The sequence below is a fragment of the Blennius ocellaris genome (assembly GCF_963422515.1).
Source record: "Blennius ocellaris genome assembly, chromosome: 20".
Classification (NCBI taxonomy): Eukaryota; Metazoa; Chordata; class Actinopteri; order Blenniiformes; family Blenniidae; genus Blennius; species Blennius ocellaris.
In genome coordinates, this window is record NC_137669.1 from 17,223,072 (window position 1) to 17,245,651 (window position 22,580).

General features: G+C 44.1%; 2 protein-coding genes across 3 annotated transcripts; one reads left to right on the top strand and one right to left on the bottom strand.

The window, feature by feature from the left end:
• Nucleotides 1-841: 841 nt before the first annotated feature.
• Nucleotides 842-12,490, bottom strand: cdcp1b (CUB domain containing protein 1b). The gene is made up of 13 exons (XM_080515625.1): nucleotides 12,367-12,490; nucleotides 9,779-10,000; nucleotides 7,990-8,331; nucleotides 6,968-7,186; nucleotides 6,463-6,813; nucleotides 5,960-6,175; nucleotides 5,062-5,421; nucleotides 4,510-4,872; nucleotides 4,044-4,241; nucleotides 3,551-3,907; nucleotides 3,008-3,361; nucleotides 2,604-2,685; nucleotides 842-2,048 (listed from the first exon to the last, which is right to left on the bottom strand). The coding sequence occupies exons 1-13, from the start codon at nucleotides 12,428-12,430 to the stop codon at nucleotides 1,547-1,549; spliced, it is 3,630 nt and encodes a 1,209-aa protein (XP_080371751.1). The 5' UTR covers nucleotides 12,431-12,490; the 3' UTR covers nucleotides 842-1,546.
• Nucleotides 12,491-14,751: 2,261 nt separating this feature from the next.
• LOC308145105 (nurim-like) lies at nucleotides 14,752-19,959 on the top strand. 2 transcript variants are annotated; one of them, XM_080516444.1, is made up of 8 exons: nucleotides 14,752-14,848; nucleotides 14,996-15,097; nucleotides 15,418-15,485; nucleotides 15,702-15,764; nucleotides 15,848-15,978; nucleotides 16,115-16,166; nucleotides 16,242-16,339; nucleotides 18,219-18,345. In XM_080516444.1, the coding sequence occupies exons 1-7, from the start codon at nucleotides 14,824-14,826 to the stop codon at nucleotides 16,323-16,325; spliced, it is 525 nt and encodes a 174-aa protein (XP_080372570.1). In that variant the 5' UTR covers nucleotides 14,752-14,823; the 3' UTR covers nucleotides 16,326-16,339; nucleotides 18,219-18,345. The 2 variants fall into 2 exon arrangements, with proteins under 2 accessions (XP_080372570.1, XP_080372569.1); XM_080516443.1 differs by lacking the exons at nucleotides 14,752-14,848; nucleotides 14,996-15,097; nucleotides 15,418-15,485; ... (2 more) ...; nucleotides 16,115-16,166; nucleotides 16,242-16,339 and adding exons at nucleotides 16,992-17,185; nucleotides 18,489-18,665; nucleotides 19,004-19,959 and having other exon boundaries at nucleotides 18,219-18,412.
• The last annotated feature ends 2,621 nt before the right edge of the window (nucleotides 19,960-22,580 follow it).

Sequence of the window (22,580 nt, forward strand, 5' to 3'; positions counted from 1 at the left end):
ACACAAGCCACAGTGGCTAATTGGGTGGCGTAAAGCCATTTTGTGGTATTCAATAAAATACCATGAACAACCTTATTTAGGCCTTTGTGAAGGATCTCTTTCTCCAACTTAGTGCATCTGGCTGAAGCATACATACTGAAAGAATGTAATGAATAATATATTCCACATTACCCTGTTATTAAACAGTCATATCAAGTGTCCTCTTATGGAAATAACACATTATGATGTAGAGGTAAGTATTCATTGGTCAAATTGCCATTCATTTGCAAGGTTTATTTGCATAGTTTGCATGCAAAGGGATATATTTATAGACTTCAACGTTCAAAAGTTCAATCTACATTTCTGTGATGCAGTGTTTAGCACTCACAGCAAAAACGTCGAAAGGGTGGAATCAGTGTTCGTGGGCCTTTTCTAAGCTGTTTATGTTTTCCTCTCCACGTGTGTGTGTGTTTTCTCAAGGTACTTATCAAAGCTATCATACTTGTCATCACACTCTCAAAAAAAATCCCACACCAATTTAATCCACATTGTTCCCGAAAAGCCCAAGAAACTGTCGACTTTGTTTAAAAATCCGAAGCCTGCAGCTTTTGAAATGTGACCCTGTAATCCTGGCTTGTGGATTTGTTGTTTCCAGCACAACACACTTTTCCATGGTAAACATGGAAAGTCTGCAGTCCTTCCACTCCTCCTTTGCACTGTTTTTCATGGCTGGAGTTCCTGCGGTTGAATCATTTTTAACCATCCATGATGCAAAAAAAAAAAAAAAAAAGTGGTCAGCGTTGAAGCCTTACAGAGAAATTAAATATCACCACCAAACAATTTCCTCCAATTTATTGCAAAAAGAAAAGAAAATCCTAAATTCTATTTACAACTGAAAAAGTCAACAATATAAAAACACTTTAAAAACTCTGAACAGATGCATTTGTCCATTCGTTTGTGGTCCCTGCTTGTAAAACGATGCCACACGGGCAGTTACACAAAACTAATTAAACATTGAAGAGATGGTTAAACAAGTTGGGTTTTTTTTTTTTAAGCTTTCCTGCTCAGAGTTGCATGAAAAGATCAACAACAGAAGATACTGATATCAGTTCAGCAAAAACACGAACAGAAAGTTTGTGAATCTTCCTACGAGTGTATTTAACGCTCACTAATTAGCATGTTATGTGCTATTTAATCAACATCAGAGTGTTGACTGAGACAACGTCAGGATTAAATATCAATAACATGCTATTTGGTAAGTCTTATGTGGCCGTGCCGAAATCAACCATCTATCTGCCGTCCTTCTCATCTGACTCTCAGCAAAAAATATCATCTAAAAGTATTCCTTTAAAAAAAACAACAACAAAAAAAACACACATTTCACAGCTTCCTCTCCTGAAGCCCGTCCGACATCCGACAAGACGATCACGTCTTGAAATCATCAAAACTCGGGTTCTCCAAGTGCTACTGAGGCGCAGACGCTCGCGTCGGGACCGCCAGCGGAGGTTCGGCGCCGTGACGACAGGGCGGTAACAGCAGTCCGTCACTCGGATCGGGTCCAAACTCACTACAAGGAATCCTCCGTTACTGGCGGCTGTGGCTCCAGGTCGGCAGCGGAGAGGCGGATGGTGTTCATGTCCCCCGTGCTCTTGAACGTGTAGAGTTCGTTGTCCACCATCCGGCTGTCCTGGAAGCCCAGACTGTCCTGCCGGCTGATGGGGGTGCGCGGACGCGGCGGCATGAAGCTGTCCGAGGGGGACAGGAAGGAGCTGAAGCCGTCCACCTCGGGCTCCGGGTCCGGCTCTTTGATTATGGGCATGGTCTTGTTGGCGGTGCCCGTGAAGGTGTGATAGCTGTCCGGCTGATTGCCCTTGTAGTGGTCCGACAGGCTGTCGGCGTAGCTGGAGTCGGGCAGCAGGTGACCGTACACCATCGTGTCGTCGATGGAGTCGTAGACGTGGGATTCGTTGTCGGATCGGGTTTTGGAGAAGTACCTGTCACCCGGGCGGAAGCTGCCTTGGCCGATGTAAATGGATGGCTGTTTGTTCTTTTTCTCTTTTTGCTTTTTCCTATGGAAAGAGATGACAACCGGCCATAAATAAGCAGCAAATCTATCTTAGATGGAGGAAATTGTTATAATTAATGAGTTTAGTGTTTAGCTGTTATTTCTAACAAAATGCAATAAAAACTATCATGTGTTCACCAGAATCACCAACTGTCAGTTATATTCACTCACAGACCAGACTGGGTGTTGTAACTAATCATATTAACCAGTAATAATTCACAAAAATGGATCCAACTTGAGGTCACAGTGGATGAATTTGACCATTGTTGCATGTTAAATTGAACATTTCAGTTTATCTTTGAGGGAGAGTGAATATCGAGAATAAAATGGGTCAAATTTGAAGTAAAGCCCTCAAGGGGCTCCACATCTACAACTTTCGTCAATTTCTAAGTCACACTAATGCTGCTCAAATAATTTAGAAAGCCTTTCAACCGCAGCTACAAACAAAGCTTTTCAGTCTTAAGTCACATTTTCACCTTTTTCACAAGTGCTATATGGTATGTTTTAATAGCTCATACACTACGATTTTATCATCGACAGGGCTGGAATCTGTACTCACTTTATGAAGAAACAAACGAGACCCAACACAATCAGAGCAAGCAGAACTGCTCCTGCGATCCCGAGAGCGATGGCGATGAGATCTGTGAGCAGGACAAGTCAAAACCCAGTTATGTTTTTTTGTGTATCCATCTTCCATTGGACACAGTTTAACTGGACATTAACTGTAAATATTCCCTGAGATACTGTAAAGCTGACTGCATTAGAAAGTGGGAAATATGAAGTGTGTGGATTTTGATTCAAATGTAGAAAAGCTCCATGCAGGCGCATTAACATCATGTCAGTGGTTGAGAAGCATGTTGTTGATGAATCATGGCCGAGATACTGTCGTCCATGTGTCACGGCGAAACCTTAAACATAACATTTTCCCAGAAGAATCACAACTTCTAACTGATGGTTCCTTACTGGAGCTCTTCTCCATGGTGATTTTGGCGACTGCACCGAAGTGGCCGTCCTCGATGACGCAGTTGGACATGTTGAGGTAGAAACTGCCGGGCACCAGCAGGTCCTCCACCTCCTGGTCCTCCCTGCGGCTCATCATCTCCTCCTCGCTCTCCAGCAGCTTGACGCTGATGGCGGTGTGTCTGTCCTCACACTTGGGCTGGCTGACGTTGACGAAATGCAGCCGCGCCTTGTGCTGGCTCGGCACGGCGACGATCCAGGAGACGGTGGAGAAGGGCTTCATGCCTTGCGGCCAGTTGGGCGTCGCCAGGAGGGTCGGGGACGTCGGGTTTGGGTTCACTCTGTAAATAATGGCCTCTTAAATGGGAAAGGGAAATAAAAAAATGTGATCTTTAAAACTGACTGCTGTGTGTGAATTTTAACAAATACATGCACGGTGCAACAGTGCCCCTGTGTGGACTTGCAGCCTGCAGCACGGTCCTATTCATTGATAAGCTTTCATTAAGAAAACATGGAGATCGAGACAGACAGGAAGCGATTTCCCACCTGGGATCTCCTGACTGACGGTGACATTGAGGAACGGCCCCTTGACTTTGCTGAAGTCGCGCGCTGCAACAGTGACGGAGACGTTGGCGTGCACTTGAACTTTCTGAACGGTGCCATTGGCGCAGAAATCTCCAACAGGGAACCCGTCGCCCTCGGCCACGTGCAGTGAGAAAGCCGGGTCACACTCCTGGCCTGGAACGGACTGTTTGAGAGTCCCGGCGGGGGAGGCCAGGTCCACCGTGCCACTTTGAGGGATGTTGATGCGCCAGGTGAAGCTGTGCAGGGGCATCCGTAAACAGGAAACCAGCGTGGGGATGGTGAGGACCGACGAAGGACACGACGCCACATTCTGGCACTCTGGAAGACACGAAATGTCAAGTCGACATGTGTATCCGCGTCAGGTGTGGCTCGAGTACAACAAAGTTCAATTTTGTGAACTCACAATTTAACTAAGAAAATATGGATTTCAGAGAGCAACAACAATACACGTTACCGATAACTTCACTGGCAGTGAGACGGACGTCCTCAGCTGGACAGTCGAGGAAGGAGAGCTTGGCTGTCGAGCCAGCAGCTATAAAGATCTCATTTTTAACTTCGGAGTTAACGCTCATTTCACAGTACGGGTCAGAGCCGACCTTCTGCAGCTGCACAGACACTCCTTTTTGCTTCGTCAGATCCACCGCGCACAGAACTGTAAAACACAGAATATTTCATCATTTCACCATCCGTGAATAAACACGTTACTGCATCTCCTCTACTTTTATCAGTAAGGAGTGAATACGATTGATGAACACAATTTGATTTATCTTACAATTAAAGATCGATTAATATAACAATAGGATGTAAAAATCTGACAACAGATAACAAAACAATAGGATGATAAAAGACTGCAGGGAAGCACAGAGAAATCTCATGCAGTCCGATTAAAAACAATAATATGATGTGCGATAGTGCCGCACCTGGATGGCCGCTCCTCATCAGAGACACTCTGTACTTGAGCGCGAGTCCCGGCAGCGTCGTGTTGGTCTCACAGTTGCTCAGCAGCATCTTGAAGTTGCCCTGCTGATGCTCCGGCTGGCCGTCGGTCAGCGTCAGCTTGGCCGTCGTCTTCTTGTCCTCCCTCTCGTACTCCACCGACACGTCGCCGGTCAGGCACTCCGGCTCCGTGTGATCCACAAACTGCACGCTGTAGTTGTGCATGCCGGGAACCGCAAAGTCCCAACTCATCTGCTGGATGTCGGGGAAATCTCCCGGGTAGTTGGGTGTGATGAGTTCAGTGTGTGACACGCCGCGCGGCAGGTTGACTTTCACCATGGCCAATTCTGAGGACAAAGGATCGGAGAAAACTGGGGTTAAAAACACGCAAACATGGCATCTAATAATCAAAATTAAGTTATTTCTGCCAATGTTTGACATAAAAAGACCACAAACTTGTTTTAGATGCACATTTTCATGCCGTTTATTACGTTGTGGTCCATTCCACTAGAAGATACAGCAAATGTTTGACTCACTGTTCGTCTCGGGTCCAACTTTAAGTTTAAAGTTGACCGGGTTCAGCTTGGCGTAACCAGGAACCTGCAGGTTGACGCGGCCCTTGTAGAGAGCCAAGATGGAGCTCACGACGCCGCCTTTGCAAAAAGTGCCGACGTTCACCGGACCGGTGCGCACATAGACGATGAGAGAGTACGTGTGCTCGTCCGGACACGTCTCCTCGTTGGAAATCTGACGCATTCCCGATTCGGGGAAGTCCAGCTGGAACGCGCGGGTGGAGACGACCTTCAGGTCCCAGCTGAAGGTCCGGTTAAAGTCCGGGAACAGAGAAGTCTCCGCTTGAACGACGTCACTGGAGCAGGAGGAGGCGTCTGTGCAGTCTGGAGACGGAGAAACACAACAAATATGAGATGTCATTCAAAAAAAAGTTCAAGCAAAATGCTCAAAAGGTTTGCGAAAGTTGCGTGTTGATCCTTTTTAACACTATAAAATTTAACTTTTTACCGGGTTAACCAGCTGACTGTGGTCAAAAGGACAGACATAGAGTGAATTTATCTCAGATTAATGTTTTTAGACTGTGGGAGGAGACTGAATTAAAGGGAGAAAGTGCAAACTCCATTCATAAAGGCTTCAAGCTTGCCGATATTCTGGTGAAGGAGCAACAAACTGCACCAACACGCAACTGACAAAACGCTATATATAAAACACTCTGATCTTCACTGAGATCGTTAGATATATTTGTTTCGTGTTTTTTTTTAATAAATATAATGCATCAACAGGAGCTGAAGCGGTTGCAATCCCGACTTGCTCAATCATAAATTAGAAAACGACTTTGGGCGCCATCAGATTTTTCATAAAAAATTTAACAGGCTATTTAAGTCACGTTATCGTCTCGTCCCATCCCGTCGCTCTTCGTACCGATTTCTCTGTTGATCTCCACGGTGAAGACGTCCTGAGGCTGTGGGCAGGTGAATTCCACCGACGTGTTGCGGGGGTCCCTCAGTTGCAGATACCGAGGGTTGCACTTCTGATTGGGCGGCTGGTCGACGCACACGCTGCAGTCCGGCTCCTCGCTCATCCGGCTGATGGTGATGATGGTGTCGGGGTCAGGGGTCACAGACATCATCCTGCTGGCTAAAACGGGAACAAAGCTTTATCTAACTCGGGCTCGCAGAGTGCTGGAGATAAGAGCTGAACTATAGCCACGATTTCATTATCAAATTAAATGCCAGTGGATAATAATTTAGTATGAGGTGCCATCTTTATGTTGTATTTGTGATGTCTTGTGGCTTTTTATGAAATAAAACAATAGAAGAGCAAATTGTGATACTCAAATAAACGATTAAAATAGAAATGAACACAGAAGCAAGGGAGTTTGCCGTAGCAGTTCATCCATCACACTGGATTTTTCAGACGCTCACCTCTCCGTGCCGCTCTAATGCTGAACACCGTCTTCTCCACCTCTCCTCCTTTGGGAGCGTCCACAGTCACAGTCGTGGCTCTGAGCAGGTCCAGGTGGGACACCGTCCCTCCTTTGCAGTAGCTGTTGGTTTTGACGCTCCCGTCGTTTGTAGTGGTGCTCAGGGTGTACCGATACCCGTCTTGGCAGTTTTCTTCTGCGGAAACGTCCCTCAGTCCGTCACCGGGAAAGTGCAGATTTAATTCGGTCCTGTCCGGCACACCGACGACCCACGTCATGGTTCGTTTGAAGTCTTTGAAGAGGTCGGGGTCGACTTCAGCTGCGGCGGGCGTGCACGAGCTCTGAGTGCATTCTGAGAGAGGGGAAGTCATCCTTATTTCAATTTCACTTAGAAAGAGCAAAGTAAAAAAAAAAAAATAATAATAATAATAATGTGACACTCAAGAAAGGCTGAAGTAATTGGTTTATTTTTAGTTTGCTTTGTCACCCCACCTCGGCTCACTCACCGATTTTCTTCTTATTCATCTTCACACTGAACACTTCTTCGGGTGTTTTGCAGCTGAACTCCACGGAGAGCTGCTCAACGTTGGTCAGCGTCTTTTCTTTCGAGCTGCAGTCAGGAGTGGAGCCGGTGTTGGTGCAGACGTCACACTGTGGACCCTGCAGGTCCCGGCTCAGGACCACTGTGGTGCCCGAGTCGATGGTCACAACGATGGTTCGGCCCTCTGAAATAGAGAGAGAGAGAGAAAGAATCAATGGAAATGTGTCGATGTACTCCGCTGACTGAAAGCTGGTGAAAACAATGTGGTTCTTGTGTTCGTCCATCTGATGCAAAAGATCAGCAGCTTGTTAGCCCAGCGTGAGGATTAAAGATTTAATGAGGAAAAGTGCTTTTCTCTCAGTCCCATAACATTTGATTTACCGTATATCCAGATTTCATGAGTTTACTCGATACAAACAACATATATAAAAACGTCATACAGTTAACAGTCAAACACTCATTGTATCAACTTTCTCATTGAACGCTTGCGAAATGGCATTAAGTAAATAAAGTATTTAAGTGAATACATAAAAATAAATCAAAATTCCCTTTTCAATTTATACTTTACACAGTCGTCCCTCCAAACTAACACCCGTACTGAAGGTCTGCCTAAAAACCTTCCATCCAATCAAGAGAAGGGAAAAAGAAAGAGAAAGCAAATCAAAGATTTCTTTAAATTAAAAAAAACAAGGTTATGAACAAGCAACACAATTATAAATATGGTAAATATTGATAGTGCAACTCAATGTGAGCGAAACAGCTCCTTTAGAGGCAGTAGCGTACAATAAAAAACAACTGCAAATCTTTATTATGGGAATTTGCTAGTTTATTTTTCTCCAAAATTATTGTTTTGTGCATTTTTATGAATGAATGCAGACTTGTGAGGGTATAATTCTAATATTGAAGTGGACTTCAAAGGTTTGACAGCTGGGACAGCTTCACATATACTTGTTTTACGGACTTTCTTAGAGAAGTATTTGTTCTTACTCAGTGGTCCAGCCGAGGCCTGAAACAACACGGCGTCCAGCTGAGCTTTCGGAGCGGCTTTCATAGACACGACGCCTTGATCGTACAGCTCCAGACGAGTCACAGAACCTCCTCGACAGTACACGGTCGGGTCCTGGACGCTGGTTCCGGACGCGGTCACCAAGTACTGAATCCCATCAGGGCAGGGCTGCGACGTCTGCACCAGTCCCTCCCCGAGGACGTCCAGACTCACGGCCGTCTTCTCGGGTGCCGTCAGCTCCCAGTAGAAGACCCGGCTCAGCTCGGGCAGGATGGACGTTTGAGCTTCGACTGTCCCGGGGCTGCAAGTGTCTTTAGTGCACTCTGGATTACAGAATTAATTAAAGATGGGGAAAAGGAGCACAGTTTGAGGCATTGTTGATGTAATATTCCGCTCTATAGGAACAAAAAGCTAAAACAACGAGAGCTGGAGGATTATTTGTTTCATCTCCAGCTTGAACGACTGGATTTATTAGATTTTTTTTTTATGATTAAGAGGTCAGATTTTCACATTTACGTGAACCCCAAATGAGGCGATTCGTTTTGCGGATTCAAAGATTCAGTCGCTGGATCAATCCCATACAGCTTTACCTGGGCGAGCAAACAAATCAATCTTATGTTTCGTTTTGAGTTTCCATTGAAAAATATTGTCATCTCATCCTGTGATCAGGATGTTTAGAAGCATTTGGGTTTTTCCACTGCCTTTTTTTTTTTTTTCTCAAAACACGTGAAGATGCGTGAAGAGTCACATGGTGATGATGATACATAACAGAGACGCACAAAGGCTCCAAACAGTGGGAAGTAATCTCAGCTGTAATTTAAATGGACTCAGATCGGATCTTAAACAGGATAACACTGCCTCCTCTGAGCATAATGTCAATCAAACAATACCAATGCAAATAAATAAGTGTTTTCATGACATAATTTGAATTTGTCCAATTAGATTACTTGTGATCCATATGAGGATTTAACAGCTGATCTTGAAGCGGGAATGCAAACAAAGTGCAAAATGAACGGCACATTTGAATTTCCATCAATAAAAAGTGATTTACATTCCCTAGATTCGGTTAATCTTGGCTTTAGAGTACCGAAATACAATTCTTAAAGTTAGCTAGAGATTGTTTACAATCAAAACAAGATAATAATAAAAATAATAATAATAATATTAATATTTTTTTCTGCTGGATTCTTTCAGCAAATACAGATTCCAGCCTGCTTCTCATGAAGGTTGCATGTTTAATGTGTCTAATAGTTGCACTATTTACATAAATTAAATACGATCAGATTAAGTGTAGAAATGGCTGAAATCATGTCATGTAAACACTTCTTTTGGATGTGCTTGGGTCAATCTGATTGGACCGGATTGCAGGAGGCAATGCGACCTCTCAATTGGAGGATTTAGTCAAACGGATAATAAACTTCGCAGTATATTAACTCGAGCCCGTTTCCCATTTATTTTCAACTCTTAAGTGCCAGTCAGTTCATTACTCCGAGCAGTGGCTGTTACCCTTTTATATATTATCACAGTGGGAATATAAATCAAGCTGGCTTCAGTAGAACGTTATTTTTCAGAATAAAGCCACTCTGTGCTAATAAATGGCCTGCGCTCTAAAAGTGGCTGTTCAGTGCAAGCAGCTTGACACTCATAATTCCTCCTTTTTCAGGGTGAACCCTCATCCAACACTGGATCCGGGCACTTAAACAGACCCACGAGGAACTTGAGTCTCGACAGCGCGGAGTGTTCCAACTAAATCCTGATCTGCAGACTCACCGAGAATACGAACGAGGTTCACGGTGTACGAGGACTCGATCGGCTGCGAGCAGTTGAGCAGCAGCTTGACCTCCACTTCGGGGAGCAGAGGGAGGAAGGTTTGGCAGGAGACGTCCGTGTCGTTCACTCCACCGACCGTGCACACCGCACACTGACCCGGCAGCGTGGAGGACACCGACACTGTTGAACCTTTGTCTGGTCGCACCGTCACCTGCAGGCACCCTGAGGAGAGAGATTGATGGATCACAGCGCTCACCTCAGTACCGGTGTTCCTCCTACAGCCCAGTCAGTGTGTACAGACCAAAGACAGTTCATTCTCATGACTGGGAGTCATTTTGTGGTTGAAAGACGCAGAACCAGTTTTTTAAAAAACACAAGCACCTGCTTTCATGATTTCATTTTTTTTTTCCTTTCTTCCCCCAGGTGATTTTTTTTGCTCTACATGAATATGTTTTTCTCTCAGATAAAACTATTGTTGTAATGATATTTGAGCACTATTAATGATAAACTATGATGTGTTTATCTACATTCATCCAACTCAAAAAGGCTTCATTATAATTTTTTTTTGCTTTCAATCAGTGGATTATAACTGATTTCGTGACTTTTACCTCAAAGTTGACATAATTTCATTCCTGTTTGGTAACTCGCAGATGCAATGTTAACTTTCACTGAGGAAAAGGAGCAGCTCCTAAATTGATGTTTGTACAACACCTGAGGGCAGGAACGGTATCGAGAGATGTCCCCTTACTTCTAACAGTCTCACACAAACTCTTTTGTTGTTTGATTCAGTATAACATTCGCTTAGATTGTGTCTCTAAGATTAGATTTGTTTGTGTGATGGAATAAAGCCTAAAAAAGATAACGAGCCTCGTTACATTGGAAGCAGCTGCTGGAAGATTGGAACTGTGACCATTAACTGCTGCAGATGGCCTGCAACATTACTCAGATGAGCGTCTGAATTCAGAAGAGAATGAGTTCATATTTAACGGACCTTCCACACAGTTACACCACCAGCTGGGATTAAGAAGCTGGGGTCAAATTCTGACCGTTCCATCTGTGTGCCTCAACAAACCACGAGATTCATCCGACCAGACCACACTTTTCTGACCAGTGTTGGCGATCTCGCGGCCTCCGCAGCTTCAAAATCTATTCTTGGTTGAGAGACGTGGAGCCCAATGTGAAAGCAGCTCATTCATCTCAAACGAGGAGCTTTTCTTATCTGCATATAATTGTGAAAGGAGACGGTTGGAGCCTAAACTAGCCTCTCAACAGCTCAATTGCTGTTTTTATTTTCACTGAGGAGAAATTAATCAGCAAATCTGAGAACAATCAGCCGACGTGGGATACGTCATGTTATTTTATCTTCATTTTAGATGCGAAAGTTGGCCTCAGCTCCTGATGAGCACAGCACTGCAGCCATGTAATAGGCTATTGAAAAGAAAAAAAAGTTGCTGTAAAGTTCAGTATTGTACTCCTTATTGATCTCCCCAGTGGAGAAAGTCTGAGAGTAAACTTCATCACGAAGCAAATCAGAGAAATGTTGTTAGCAGTGGTGCCAGTTTAGTATTCAATACATGTTTATTATAGGATATAGGATTAGCAGTGCCAAAATACAAAACACCACCTCATTTGATCTACAATCTCCCAATTAATCCCTGAATGAACCACAGAGCTCCTGCCATCCAGCTTTGTTTATGTCCACCAGAAGTCCTGCAAATGACCCAGAAATACTGTGGAAGACACACAATCTTAAATGAAGAGTAAAACCATAAAGTACGTTTATGGAGTGCTCCTCTAATAAATCTGAGCTAAAGGCCACTCCCAAAGCAGTCATTATGAAACAAACTCCCTCTTCTTTTGAATGAAAACACTCGATGTAATTGCTTTTAACCGTTTGTGTAGGAAGCTTCAAGCCTTAAAACCTTTAAAAAAAAAAGTAACCTGGAATATGCAGCCTGAACTTACAAGAACTTGAAAGCAGCATTTTGGGTTGAATTGCAGATGAGGGGGGGGGGGGGGGGCTTCTTGTGACAGTAAATAAAAGGGTGTGTGGAGGATGTCACACGGTTCAAAACGTTAAGAGAAGCAGAACTGTTTAATTTCCCCAAAGATCACGCTAAGCCGTTTTAAATCCTAATGCTGCTTATTCCTCCCCAAGAAAGCAAGTGGAGAAGAAATCATAGAGTTTGGTATAAAATACGATCTAATTAAAAAAAAAAAAAAAAAGCCCAGCAGATTCATGGTTGAGCAGCAGATTGTTGGTCAATCATTAATGAGGTCGTGATGAATTCATGCCTCCAGGAAGCTCCATAAATGCCTCATAAACCTTTTGAAAATGGAGGTCTGGATGTGAGGACAGTAGTTGTTTCATTGACACTGAAAATGTGCTGAAGCTTGCCGAGATGTCCTCCCTTATCTTGGTTATTTATTTACACGGTGCTCGGGTTCCAGTTCAACGTGTATTTATTGAAATCAAACTGGCACAGAAGTGAAATCAAGCCAACTATTTTATTAAAATAGTAGGAAGCTTTTGAGATGATCACACCATAGATGGACCTGTTTCCTGTTGAAAGACGTTGTTGTCTCACCTGATATATCCAAAGATGTCAGGAGCAAAAGTCCCCAGAGCGCGCGGGCTGCGCGGATCCGCATGGTCACCAAATGACTGATTAAAAACAAAAACTGGCAAACAAAAAAAAAAAAAGAAAGAAAGAAAACGTTGAGGTCCCACTTTTCCTTAGACACACGGCCGCATTTTTTCAACTCACGTTCCAAACAACAGCAACGTTCCTGTCAGCTCAGCAGGCACTTCCTGCTCCGCTTGTTACCTGCGCTGCTGCTGCGCGCCGCGTTGCGCGCAAAGCGCTGCGCGGCAGGAGGAGGAGGAGGGCGTGGACCGCAGGTAGGTCACGGTTACCTGTTCCAACTTGACGGCCAGGATTCAGGAGAGGAGCCCTCGTACCTTTGAGTCGAGAGGCTTCAACCGCCGCTCCATGGCCACAGACAGTGTGGACCCTTTTTTCCCCCTCTTTTGATGGAGACGTCCTCATGTGACTCCCCTTTTTTGCTGCAGCACAATGGGCGCCCTATTTATAAGCAGCCAAACATGCCAAAGATTGTTGGCACCGCGCTGTGTGTCCCCACAAAATGAAGCAAAGGGTGTGGAAACAGCTCACGGAGGAGATCTCAACACGATCAAATAACTATAGCACTGTGCACCAATGCATCCTGATTACTCTATGAATCATATTACGTTGCAGCAATAAGCAACAGGTACAAAATGTAATTTAGTGCAAAGCTAATTAAAAGTTCCCATAAGCAATAAATGGAAAGCAATTAAAAATGCAAACGTTGAAATATCAGATTGTGCCAGTAATCCATCTGCGTATTTGTTTCTCGTGGTAAAATGATGATGAAAATGTGGCTGATTGTGTTTCTGGCAGGTCTGTAAAAAAAAACTAAAAACACTCGTAGTGTTGCGGAGGCTCCCTCCTGCCTCCACATGTCTCATAAGGCTGACATTCCTGTACAGAAACATACCTGAGGGCTCGATCAGTGTCAAATACGCAACTGTGCTGCATTTTTTTTTTTTACTTTTCTTCATCAACTATATTTGATCAAGCTTTTATTAGTTTTTTTCCCCCCTCTATTAGAATTAACACAATTATAAGCGTCTAAAAATATATTCTGAAGTCAAACTAGTTCATCCAAATCAAGTCCACTGTCGTGAATGCACTTAAACAAAACTGCCTCATGTGGTTTTCACCCAGGAAGGTCACTCGTCCCCAAAACACAAACCGGAAACCCAGATGTGGATATAAAAGGCGACTCTCAGGTTTTTAGCTGAAACCAGTCTGACAGCATGCAGAGTGGGCGGTGTGGCGAAGTCAGGCAGCAGCGTCTCAACAAGGGACCTCAGTGAAGAATCAGCAGCTGTCAGACTTCCCCTCCCCTGCAAGTGTAACTGTAGATCAGGGACAGCCAAAACATGTGCTGCACAAGAGCGTCACGGCAGAAGTTCCTCAACTGATACACGGCCAATGTGTCACGGCAGCAGATGACAAACTGGAACTCTGAACTGTTTGTGTTTTGTTTGACATTTGTGGACAATGAGGGTCCAAATACAGGAACATGCTCAGTCAGGGATTCAAAGAGATGAAATGGGGGAAAGTAAAAGGTGAATATATAGAATTTTGAGTAAATAACACGTGTGTTTGGCAACAGTGTCTGCATACATAACTACCACTTTGCTTCTGAATGCTATTTGGGCGGGTCTGGTCTGGTTGGAATGATTCATATATTGGAAAACACTGATGAGACCACAAGGAGGCAGGAACAGACGATAAACGATAAGAGGAAGCTCCAGGTCAATAATGAGTAAATGCTTAAACCGCTTCCTGCTTTGTCCGATTGTGTTTCTTCAAACTCATCCAACAACACAAAGTAGAAACAAGCTTTTACAGTAATTGTAGAATTAGAGCCACATACTCAGCTTTGCTGCTCATCCTACAAATGCATATTCGATAGATAGATAGATAGATAGATAGATAGATAGATAGATAGATAGATAGATAGATAGATAGATAGATAGATAGATAGATAGATGGTAAAGAGATTTCTTAGTATTTATAGGCTTAATATTAATGGTCTGGCCCAACAGAGATCATATTATGCTCTATGTGAAATAAAGTGATTTTAATAAAGCAACATTCTGAATTTAGGCACCCCTTATTTGTCATCAAGTTTTTTTTTCTATTGAGTTCCCCCTCACGTGAAAATTGGACGAGCCGCCCAAATGAGTGTGTAAAAAATGCCTGATGGTGATTTTAATCTCCTTGCCTGTTGCCGCCCACTCCTCAGCAGCCACCTTCGAGGAGTCAGGGGGTCTGGAGACTCCCTGCCCGGTGAGACCAAAAGCATCGTGTGCTACACCCATAAACCCAGAGAGCGGCTCCCCTTACAGCTGTCTGAAGCGCACATAAAATTAGACCCGCAGACAGTCGTACTGGAGGCTCCAGGCGACCGGGGGGAAAGTGCTGGAGGAGATGGACGGTGCCGGTCTGTACTTTGGTAAGAGTGGAAGACTCAAAATATGAATTGTTCTACACAATAGACCTGAGCACTATTATTCACCCTGTCCCTGCCACTGCAGTCGCTTTTCATTGAATGGAGAGGAGATCGGGCTTCACGTCTCTTTTGTGTCTTCTCCGTATTCAGGGAGTTGTACGCGGTGCAGTAAAGCTGTGTACGGTGAGGGGACAGCCTGCCGGGCGATGGGACATTTGTTCCACAGCACGTGCTTCACCTGCAGCGTTTGCAGTGAGTTCTGCCGCGTGTCTGCAATATCGTCGTCGTACACATTGCACGTGTATTTATACGTCCTAAATATTACTGTAAGGCAATTGATTCTCATTGAACTCTGACAAAATAAAGCCGTTTCACTGCTGATAAGAGAGAAATGATGGAAAATACATGTGGGGATTTACATTGACTAACTCTTTTTAGATATTTAACAATATATGACACGGAATACGATCCAATGCATCACACTCAGCAAAGGTTTTTAGAACTAAAATCGAAGATGTATTTGAAATGAGTTCCTTTAATAGTCCTTTTGTCTATATTTTGTTTGATCACAGGTAAGATTCTGAGTGGCAAACCATTTTTCACTGCGTCGGGGCAAATCTATTGTGAGGACGACTTCTTGGTGAGCGTCTTACACTTTGCTTACACGGCACAGTGGGGTAGTGGCACGGTCAGCACTCTCATTTCTGTGTGGAGTTTGGATGCTCCACTTTCCTCCAACAGTCCATAAAACATGTACGGTACTCAAACCCGTTCTCCATTTCCTCTTTTCACGGATGGAAAAAAAAACGTGATAGAAATCAAGCTATTTGTTGATTCAATTTTTTTTCCATTGCAGTTCTCGGCAGCTCATCTTTCCAAAGAAGCGTGTGGCGTCTGTGGTGACGTAGTCACAGACCTGGTTGGTGCAGTTTCTGTTTGTTTCCACACACGCGCATGTTGTTTAACGTCGTTGTGAGACGGGAGCTCGTTTTACGTCCTCAGGTCCTGCAGGCCCGTGGAAAGTCTTACCACCCGTCCTGTTTTCGCTGCGTCGTCTGCGGACAGAATCTGGAGGGTCAGCCATTCGCCGTGGACTCGCACTGCAGAGTTTACTGTGTCAGCGACTACCACAGGTGAGTGTGTGGGATCTGTGAACGCCACGCCCTTTGGTGCACGGTGAGAGAGAAGAAAGAAGAAAACCCAGCGGGGGCAGGCCTACGCAGGAGACGCGTCACACCCGCGTGACCTTTCAAGTTTCTGTGGTTTCAGGGTCCAGGCTCCTCGCTGTGCCGCCTGCGGGATGCCCATAATGCCAACTGAGGTCACCTTCGCAGTCGTCACTGCAAATTGTTTAGTCGTTCTGGCTGATCTTTGTAACGACTTTTCTACATTTCAGGGGTCAACGGAGTCAATTCGAGTGGCAACACTGAACAGAAATTATCACGTAGAGTGCTACAAGGGTGAAGTGGAGCTCATTTAAACACAAGACAACAAGTCAGTGTTCATGACTTTGTTGAGCTTTGCACATTTTATTTTGTATCCTATATAAATTCACATCTGACAATCCAGCATGTTGTTTTTCATTTAATTCAAATGATGGTGACAGAGGATGAGTTTGTACCTCAAAGCCATGATCAACCTAAAAATAAATGTTTCTTTTAATTTATTATAATAAGAACAATCAGTCTAATAATGTGTTTCACAGGATATGCACACAACCTTCACTTCATTCTTCACTGTTCATAGTAAATGGAGGTCTGAAGTTGTAAGCAACAATGACAACTCGGTCACTCTTGTACCAAAGTTGGCATTACAAGTCATTGCAACTTTCTGAATAAACTTGTATAGTCTCATGCTGAATATATCCCACTGTATGCAGGATTTGAACCTGCGCACTCATATCTTTTGATCTTTTATGTGGTGAATTTACTATAGTTTTTAAATTAATGTGTGGATTAGCGTCAATCCTAATATTCTCTGCATTAACCTTATTTTCCAAGGTCACACTGTTTTGAGTCAAAAAGGATGACCTGAATCCTGCAACAGGGTCAGTTTTGGTACGTTGCAGTGCCACCGTGCGTCCACACCTGGTACGACCGCGAAAAAAATAGGAAAAAAAAAAAAAAAAAAAAAGTTTCCTCCCGGAACTGTTGCAACAAGTCAAATGAAGAAGATAAAAGCTGATTGAAATGGCGTCAATCACGGTCCGTGGCTGGGCTCTCTGCGCCGTTTCCCTGCTCAACTTTGCGTTTGTTTTCATATCCGGGGCGGATTTCATTCGCTTTTTGTCGTTTCGAGCCATTTATCATAACATTACCGGAGAGACGACGCTGTGTCAAGGTAGGAGCCGAACCGGAGCGTGCATGCGGCAAGCAGAGGTTTGATCAGTTCACGAGAGCTGTCTATGCAGCAGATTGATGCTGCCGTCAAACAAATAAATGTTTTCTTCAATATAATTTGTAAACTTGTAATGTTTAGGAGACTAACATATCGCGGAAAAAGCATCACTCGCACAACTATTGTGACGTTCTTCATATCACAAACTTTCTCCGGGCGCCCATCTGCCCGGCTAGCTCAGTCGGTAGAACATGAGGCTCTTAACCTCAGAGGTCGTGGGTTCGAGCCCCACGTTGGGCGCACAACTTTTTTTCATTTCTTTTTTTTTGTTTGAACGTTTTAGGTTGTCAATTGTGCAATATTAATATAGTCCAGAAAATATGCGCATTAAATCAGATTTTTTCAACTTCAACACAGTTTTGTTTTGCACTTTCATTAAGCCGAAAGACACATTCATCACACTTGTAACGCTACAGTGCCTGTTAACAGTACTCGTCTGTTCTCATTATCTTCCAGTGCCTGCCCATTGGTTACAGTTCACTTAGCGTTACCACTTTTATAAAAAAAAAAAAAAAACAACCCGTCTGATTTATTTAATAATAATTCTGAATAGAAAGTAATGTGTAGGTAGGTTACACATTAGCAGGTCAGCTGAAGTTGCATCAGTTATTTTGGAGTCAACTGTTGGTGCACATAAGTTATTCTGGTCTCATTGACTTGATTAGTTATTTTTATAATCTGACCTGAGCAAGACATTTAAGGACTGCAAACTCTTCATGAGCATGAACAGACTGCAGCAAACAGCATTTGATACTGCATAGGAAGTGACAAATATATGAAAATCTTATTTCTATGCTTGTTATTAACAATAAACTGAACTAAATGACTTAGGCATGCAAGAATAAATGAAAAAATATATTAAGTTCATGGCTTTGTAGATTGTTTTTCCATTGCCAGTATTTTTTAAATGTTGGTTTGACTTGTGTCCTGACACCGTTACCACAAGTTTTAGAGTGACCTTTCTGCTCTGTTGCAGACTCCATCCCATGGTCAGAGGCCCTGCGGGACAGCTCGGTCCTCGGGTCTCTGCTGGTGGACGTGGGGCTACTGGCTCTCTTCATAGCCCAGCACAGCCTGTTGGCTTGGTCTCCTGTCAAACAAGCTCTGCAGTCAGTGCTGGGGGCCCTGAACAGGACAGCATACTGCTTCACTACCGCACTGGCCCTCCAGGTAGAGCTGCACACCATTCCTGAGTATGTTGTGAAAGGTTCACCATGCATTGTTGTTATCCTCCTTCCTGTGGCAGATCTTGATGCATTATTGGCAGCCAGTGACTGGCGCCCCCTGTCTGTGGTCAGTGGATCAGGCACCGTGGAGCGTCTGGTTCCCCCTGCTCTGTTTCACACTGCATTTCCTCTGCTGGGCCATCATCTGCAGCATCCTAATGATCTTTGATTACCCAGAACTGCTGGGAATCAAGCAGGTAAGGATGTGCTTTGGTTTCCAGAAGTGAACTGAATTTCAGATTAAGTTGACTCATTTTCAACATTTCTTGTTCATGCATGTAATTTAAGTAGAAAATTAGAAATATACAAATGGTTAAATGTAACTCGTTTATTTCAAATATTTTGCACAAATAATCCAACAGAACAGATGTGCAGGTGAGATATAAACATCCAACGAGCCTTATAGAGAGAATCTCACATTATTAAACACAATTTAAAATGATAAATTTTTCAATATTTCAATAAGCAAATGAGTTCACTTCTAGCATGATTTGACTGACTCTTGGACTTCCCTCCACTGTGTCCCCACCCCTAGTTGTATTACGAGTGTCTGGGTTTGGGGGATCCACTGTCCCACAAGCCTCCGGGGGCCCAGCGACTCCTGGCTCACCTGCGCCACCCGGTGTGCCTGGAGCTGGGCGTGGTGCTGTGGCTGCTCCCGGCTTTATCCCTGGACAGGCTGCTGCTGGCGGCCACGCTGTCCACCTACCTGGCCCTGGCACACTCTCTGGACAAACAGGATTTAGCGTATCTGTGTGTGCAGTTTCACAGCAAGGTGCAGCTCTTCAGAGAGACGCGACGAGGCAGCACAGACTCCGCGGAGAGCCAAGAGGACAAGGGAGGGCGACCGCGTCCTGCTGAATTTATGTCTGAAAATTGATCTCAAGGAGGATTTTCTAATGAGCCTGATGTCTGCAGCCCATGTCTATTAAAATATCATGTATTTGATTTTAATTGTTATGTGAAAAACAGGCTGCTACTTTCCACATTAACACTGTATTTGACCTATTTTAAAGTCTCGCTGCATTATGGAATGTTTGATAATATGAATATGGATTTTCTACACTTTGTTGAGAGCAATAACATCAACAAACTAGGATTTATCTTGCTCAATTATTCAAATAACCCATTATATCGAGAAGCTTATTAGGACTGCCAGGGAAAATATGATTTGTTGTATCTGTTGTGTTTTTTATTTTCAAAGATAGTTTTTGAGTCTTTTGCTACATTATTTTTTTGAGCGTGAGTCAGCATGGCAACAGGAGTCATTAGTTGTGTAGAAGTATATTTTATGGTGTGTGTGTGTGTGTGTGCGCGCGCGCGTGTGTGTAAAGCAAAATCTATTTTTCTTTCAAAGATTAAGAGAAGAACATTTGAAATTCACTGTAGTGCGTTTGTTTTTTTACTGTTCTACTAATGATTTGTCCCCACAGTTATAATATTGATATATTTTATTTATAAGCACTTTTCACAATAAAGATCATTGTGCATAACGAGAAAAGTTTTGCATCGTCTCAATTAAGGTTATTTATCTATTTAACAGAAATGGTATTATTGCAGGTTTTTGTTTAACTGGTGGTCCCTGACCAGTTTTTCTATTCCCTGAAGTCAAAGTCTTTTGCGCAAATTGTCAGCAATTGGATCCTGCGATCCAAGAAGCCTGATGTTTGTTATCATACTGCAATATCCAAGAGAGCTGAGCTTTCTGTGTCAGGTAAACTGTGCACCTCCGTTCCAATTATGTCTGCGGGACGCAGGGATGAGACGGAGGTGGAATAGGGAGGAGGAGGAGGAGGAGGAGGAGGGAGGAAGGGGAGGTTGTTTGGCCGGGCAGACGGCCACGTACTTTAAACGCCTTTTCTTAGGTCCGACAATATGGTGTGTGCCACTAAACTCTCCTGAGGGAATTGGACGTAATTATCGGATTAGAGACTGCGGCTCTGAAGCTGGAAATATTTACTACCATACCGACGGACGGAGTTGTTTTTGTCCTCCGATGGATAGTCGGGTGTCTGGATGTGATTTGACAGCGTTTTAAAAGCTTTCTTTTTTGACAGCATAGATTAATCTGCTCGTTACCGGCGAAGGAGATTTCCCCGTCGCGCATCGGAGCGCTTTACGCACGAATGGAGATGTAAAGTCGAGGTGGACACTGGCATATTTTTTGGAAAGACTGGTACTTTGGTAGGTGCAACTGAAAGGTTTTGTACATTATTAATACAGAATAGAAGAGAGAATGTTATAACGTGATACAAGTGAAGTTGCATAATTATCGTGCGTAATTGTGCGTAAAAGATGTATCATAAGCCCTCGACTGCAGGCTATAAATAGATAAATAAACGATATAAGTGGGTGATTTGTTTGCTATTATAAGAACTGCAAACTTTGTGGAATTTGTGTGATTTACATTTTTATTCATTACAACAGAAAACTGATTTTTATCACCTCTTTTGTTGCAGAAATTTGCCAGAAGCTCTGAAGAGGACCGGTGACTTTAAAAAAAACAACGAAAACGAGCACCTTTTCTGTTATGTCTGTCTCCTCTCTGCCAGAATGGAAGCAACTCCTTCTGGAGAGAAAGAGGAGAGAGGAGGAGGAGCGAGACAGGAGGGAAAAAGAAGAGGAGCAAAAGTTTGCTAACATGCCTGCTTGGAAGCGTGGGATCATCCAGCGGAGGAAGGCCAAGCAGGACAGTTTAGGTGACAGGGAGAGGGAGAGGGATATCTGTCTGCTGCAAGTTGATGTCAGATCTCCCTCTGATGGCCTGAGTGACACTGACAGCTCTGTAACTGTTAATCTTGGAAGTGAGCCTTCGCTTAGTCCAGATCCTGGGCTTTGGCTCGACGCAGAGTCCAAACTAGTGAGTCAGGTGTCTGTAGAAACGATTGTCCCAGTGCATGAAAACCCATTCATTCGCACACAGAGTGTGTGGAGGAAAGGCAGGGATGTGGAAGTTGGGAGTGAGCCAGAAGTGAAGGATAAGGAGCAAGACACACTGAGCCCCAGAGGTCAAGATGAAGAACCAGCAAGAGGACGTGATATAGAGCTGAAAATAGAAAGGTTTAGGGATTTGAGCGAGGGACGGGAAAAAGACAGGAGCAGGGACAGGAGTCAGGGAAGAGAACACAGCAGAGAGAGATGTGAAAAAGCCAAAGGCCAGTGCAAAGAATCTGTTAAGGATTCAGCAAAGGATCAGGAATTCCCCAAAATAAGAAAAGACACAGAAGAAAAAGATATTCAACAACAGCTGGCTTTGTATTCCCCCCTCGGACCTTGTCTCAGGACCATCCGAGCTGACAACATCATCATTATTGAGCAAGACAGGACAGGCAGTGATGAGAGGAGAACTAGATGGAGGGAGGCTGAGAGGGAAAGGGAAAGGACTGAGGAGGACCATCAGGGGAAGAGAGGAATGAAGATGGACCTGAGGGAGATCCTAGCTGGTGGAGGAAGCGTCACTGAGATCCGAGCCTCTGAGGTTTTGATCATAAAGCCCTCGGCTAGCCCAGAAGACATGGGTGCAGGAGGGAAAGGAAGAGAGGAGGGAGAGATGAAGTGCAGTGGAGAAGTTAGGCGGGAGAGTGCTGGCAGGGAGGTGAGGACTGACATGTCCTGGCTGAAAGAAAAAGAGAAAGAAAGGCCGTGGGGCCAGGCTACAGTTATTAATAAAGATGACAGGAAGGACAGTTTGGAAGATAACGTCTTCATCGAAAGAGGAGGGAGAGTGAGCCAGCTGCTGAGTAGATTTGGAGAGCACCCCAAGCCCCCGTCTCGATCCAAGAGCTCTGATAACTTCATGCAGCCAGGGAGCTGTAAATACTTAGGTGATCAAGATGAACAAGAACATGAGGAGATGAAGGCAGATGGGAAAAACACACTCTTGAAAGGTGTTCCCAAACGGTCATTTAGCTTTTCTGACCGAGTCGTCAGCACCAAGGAGAACGGCGTAGACGACGAGGGGTCGTACGAGAGGAAAATGCGTGAGAGGACACATTCAGACAGGAGCGTCACACCGTGGGTTGACGTGGCATCCTTAAAGAAAGAAACCACGGCAAATATTAAACTTGGATGTGCTCGGCTTTTGGACAAAGACCACTTGGGAAAGCATAGAG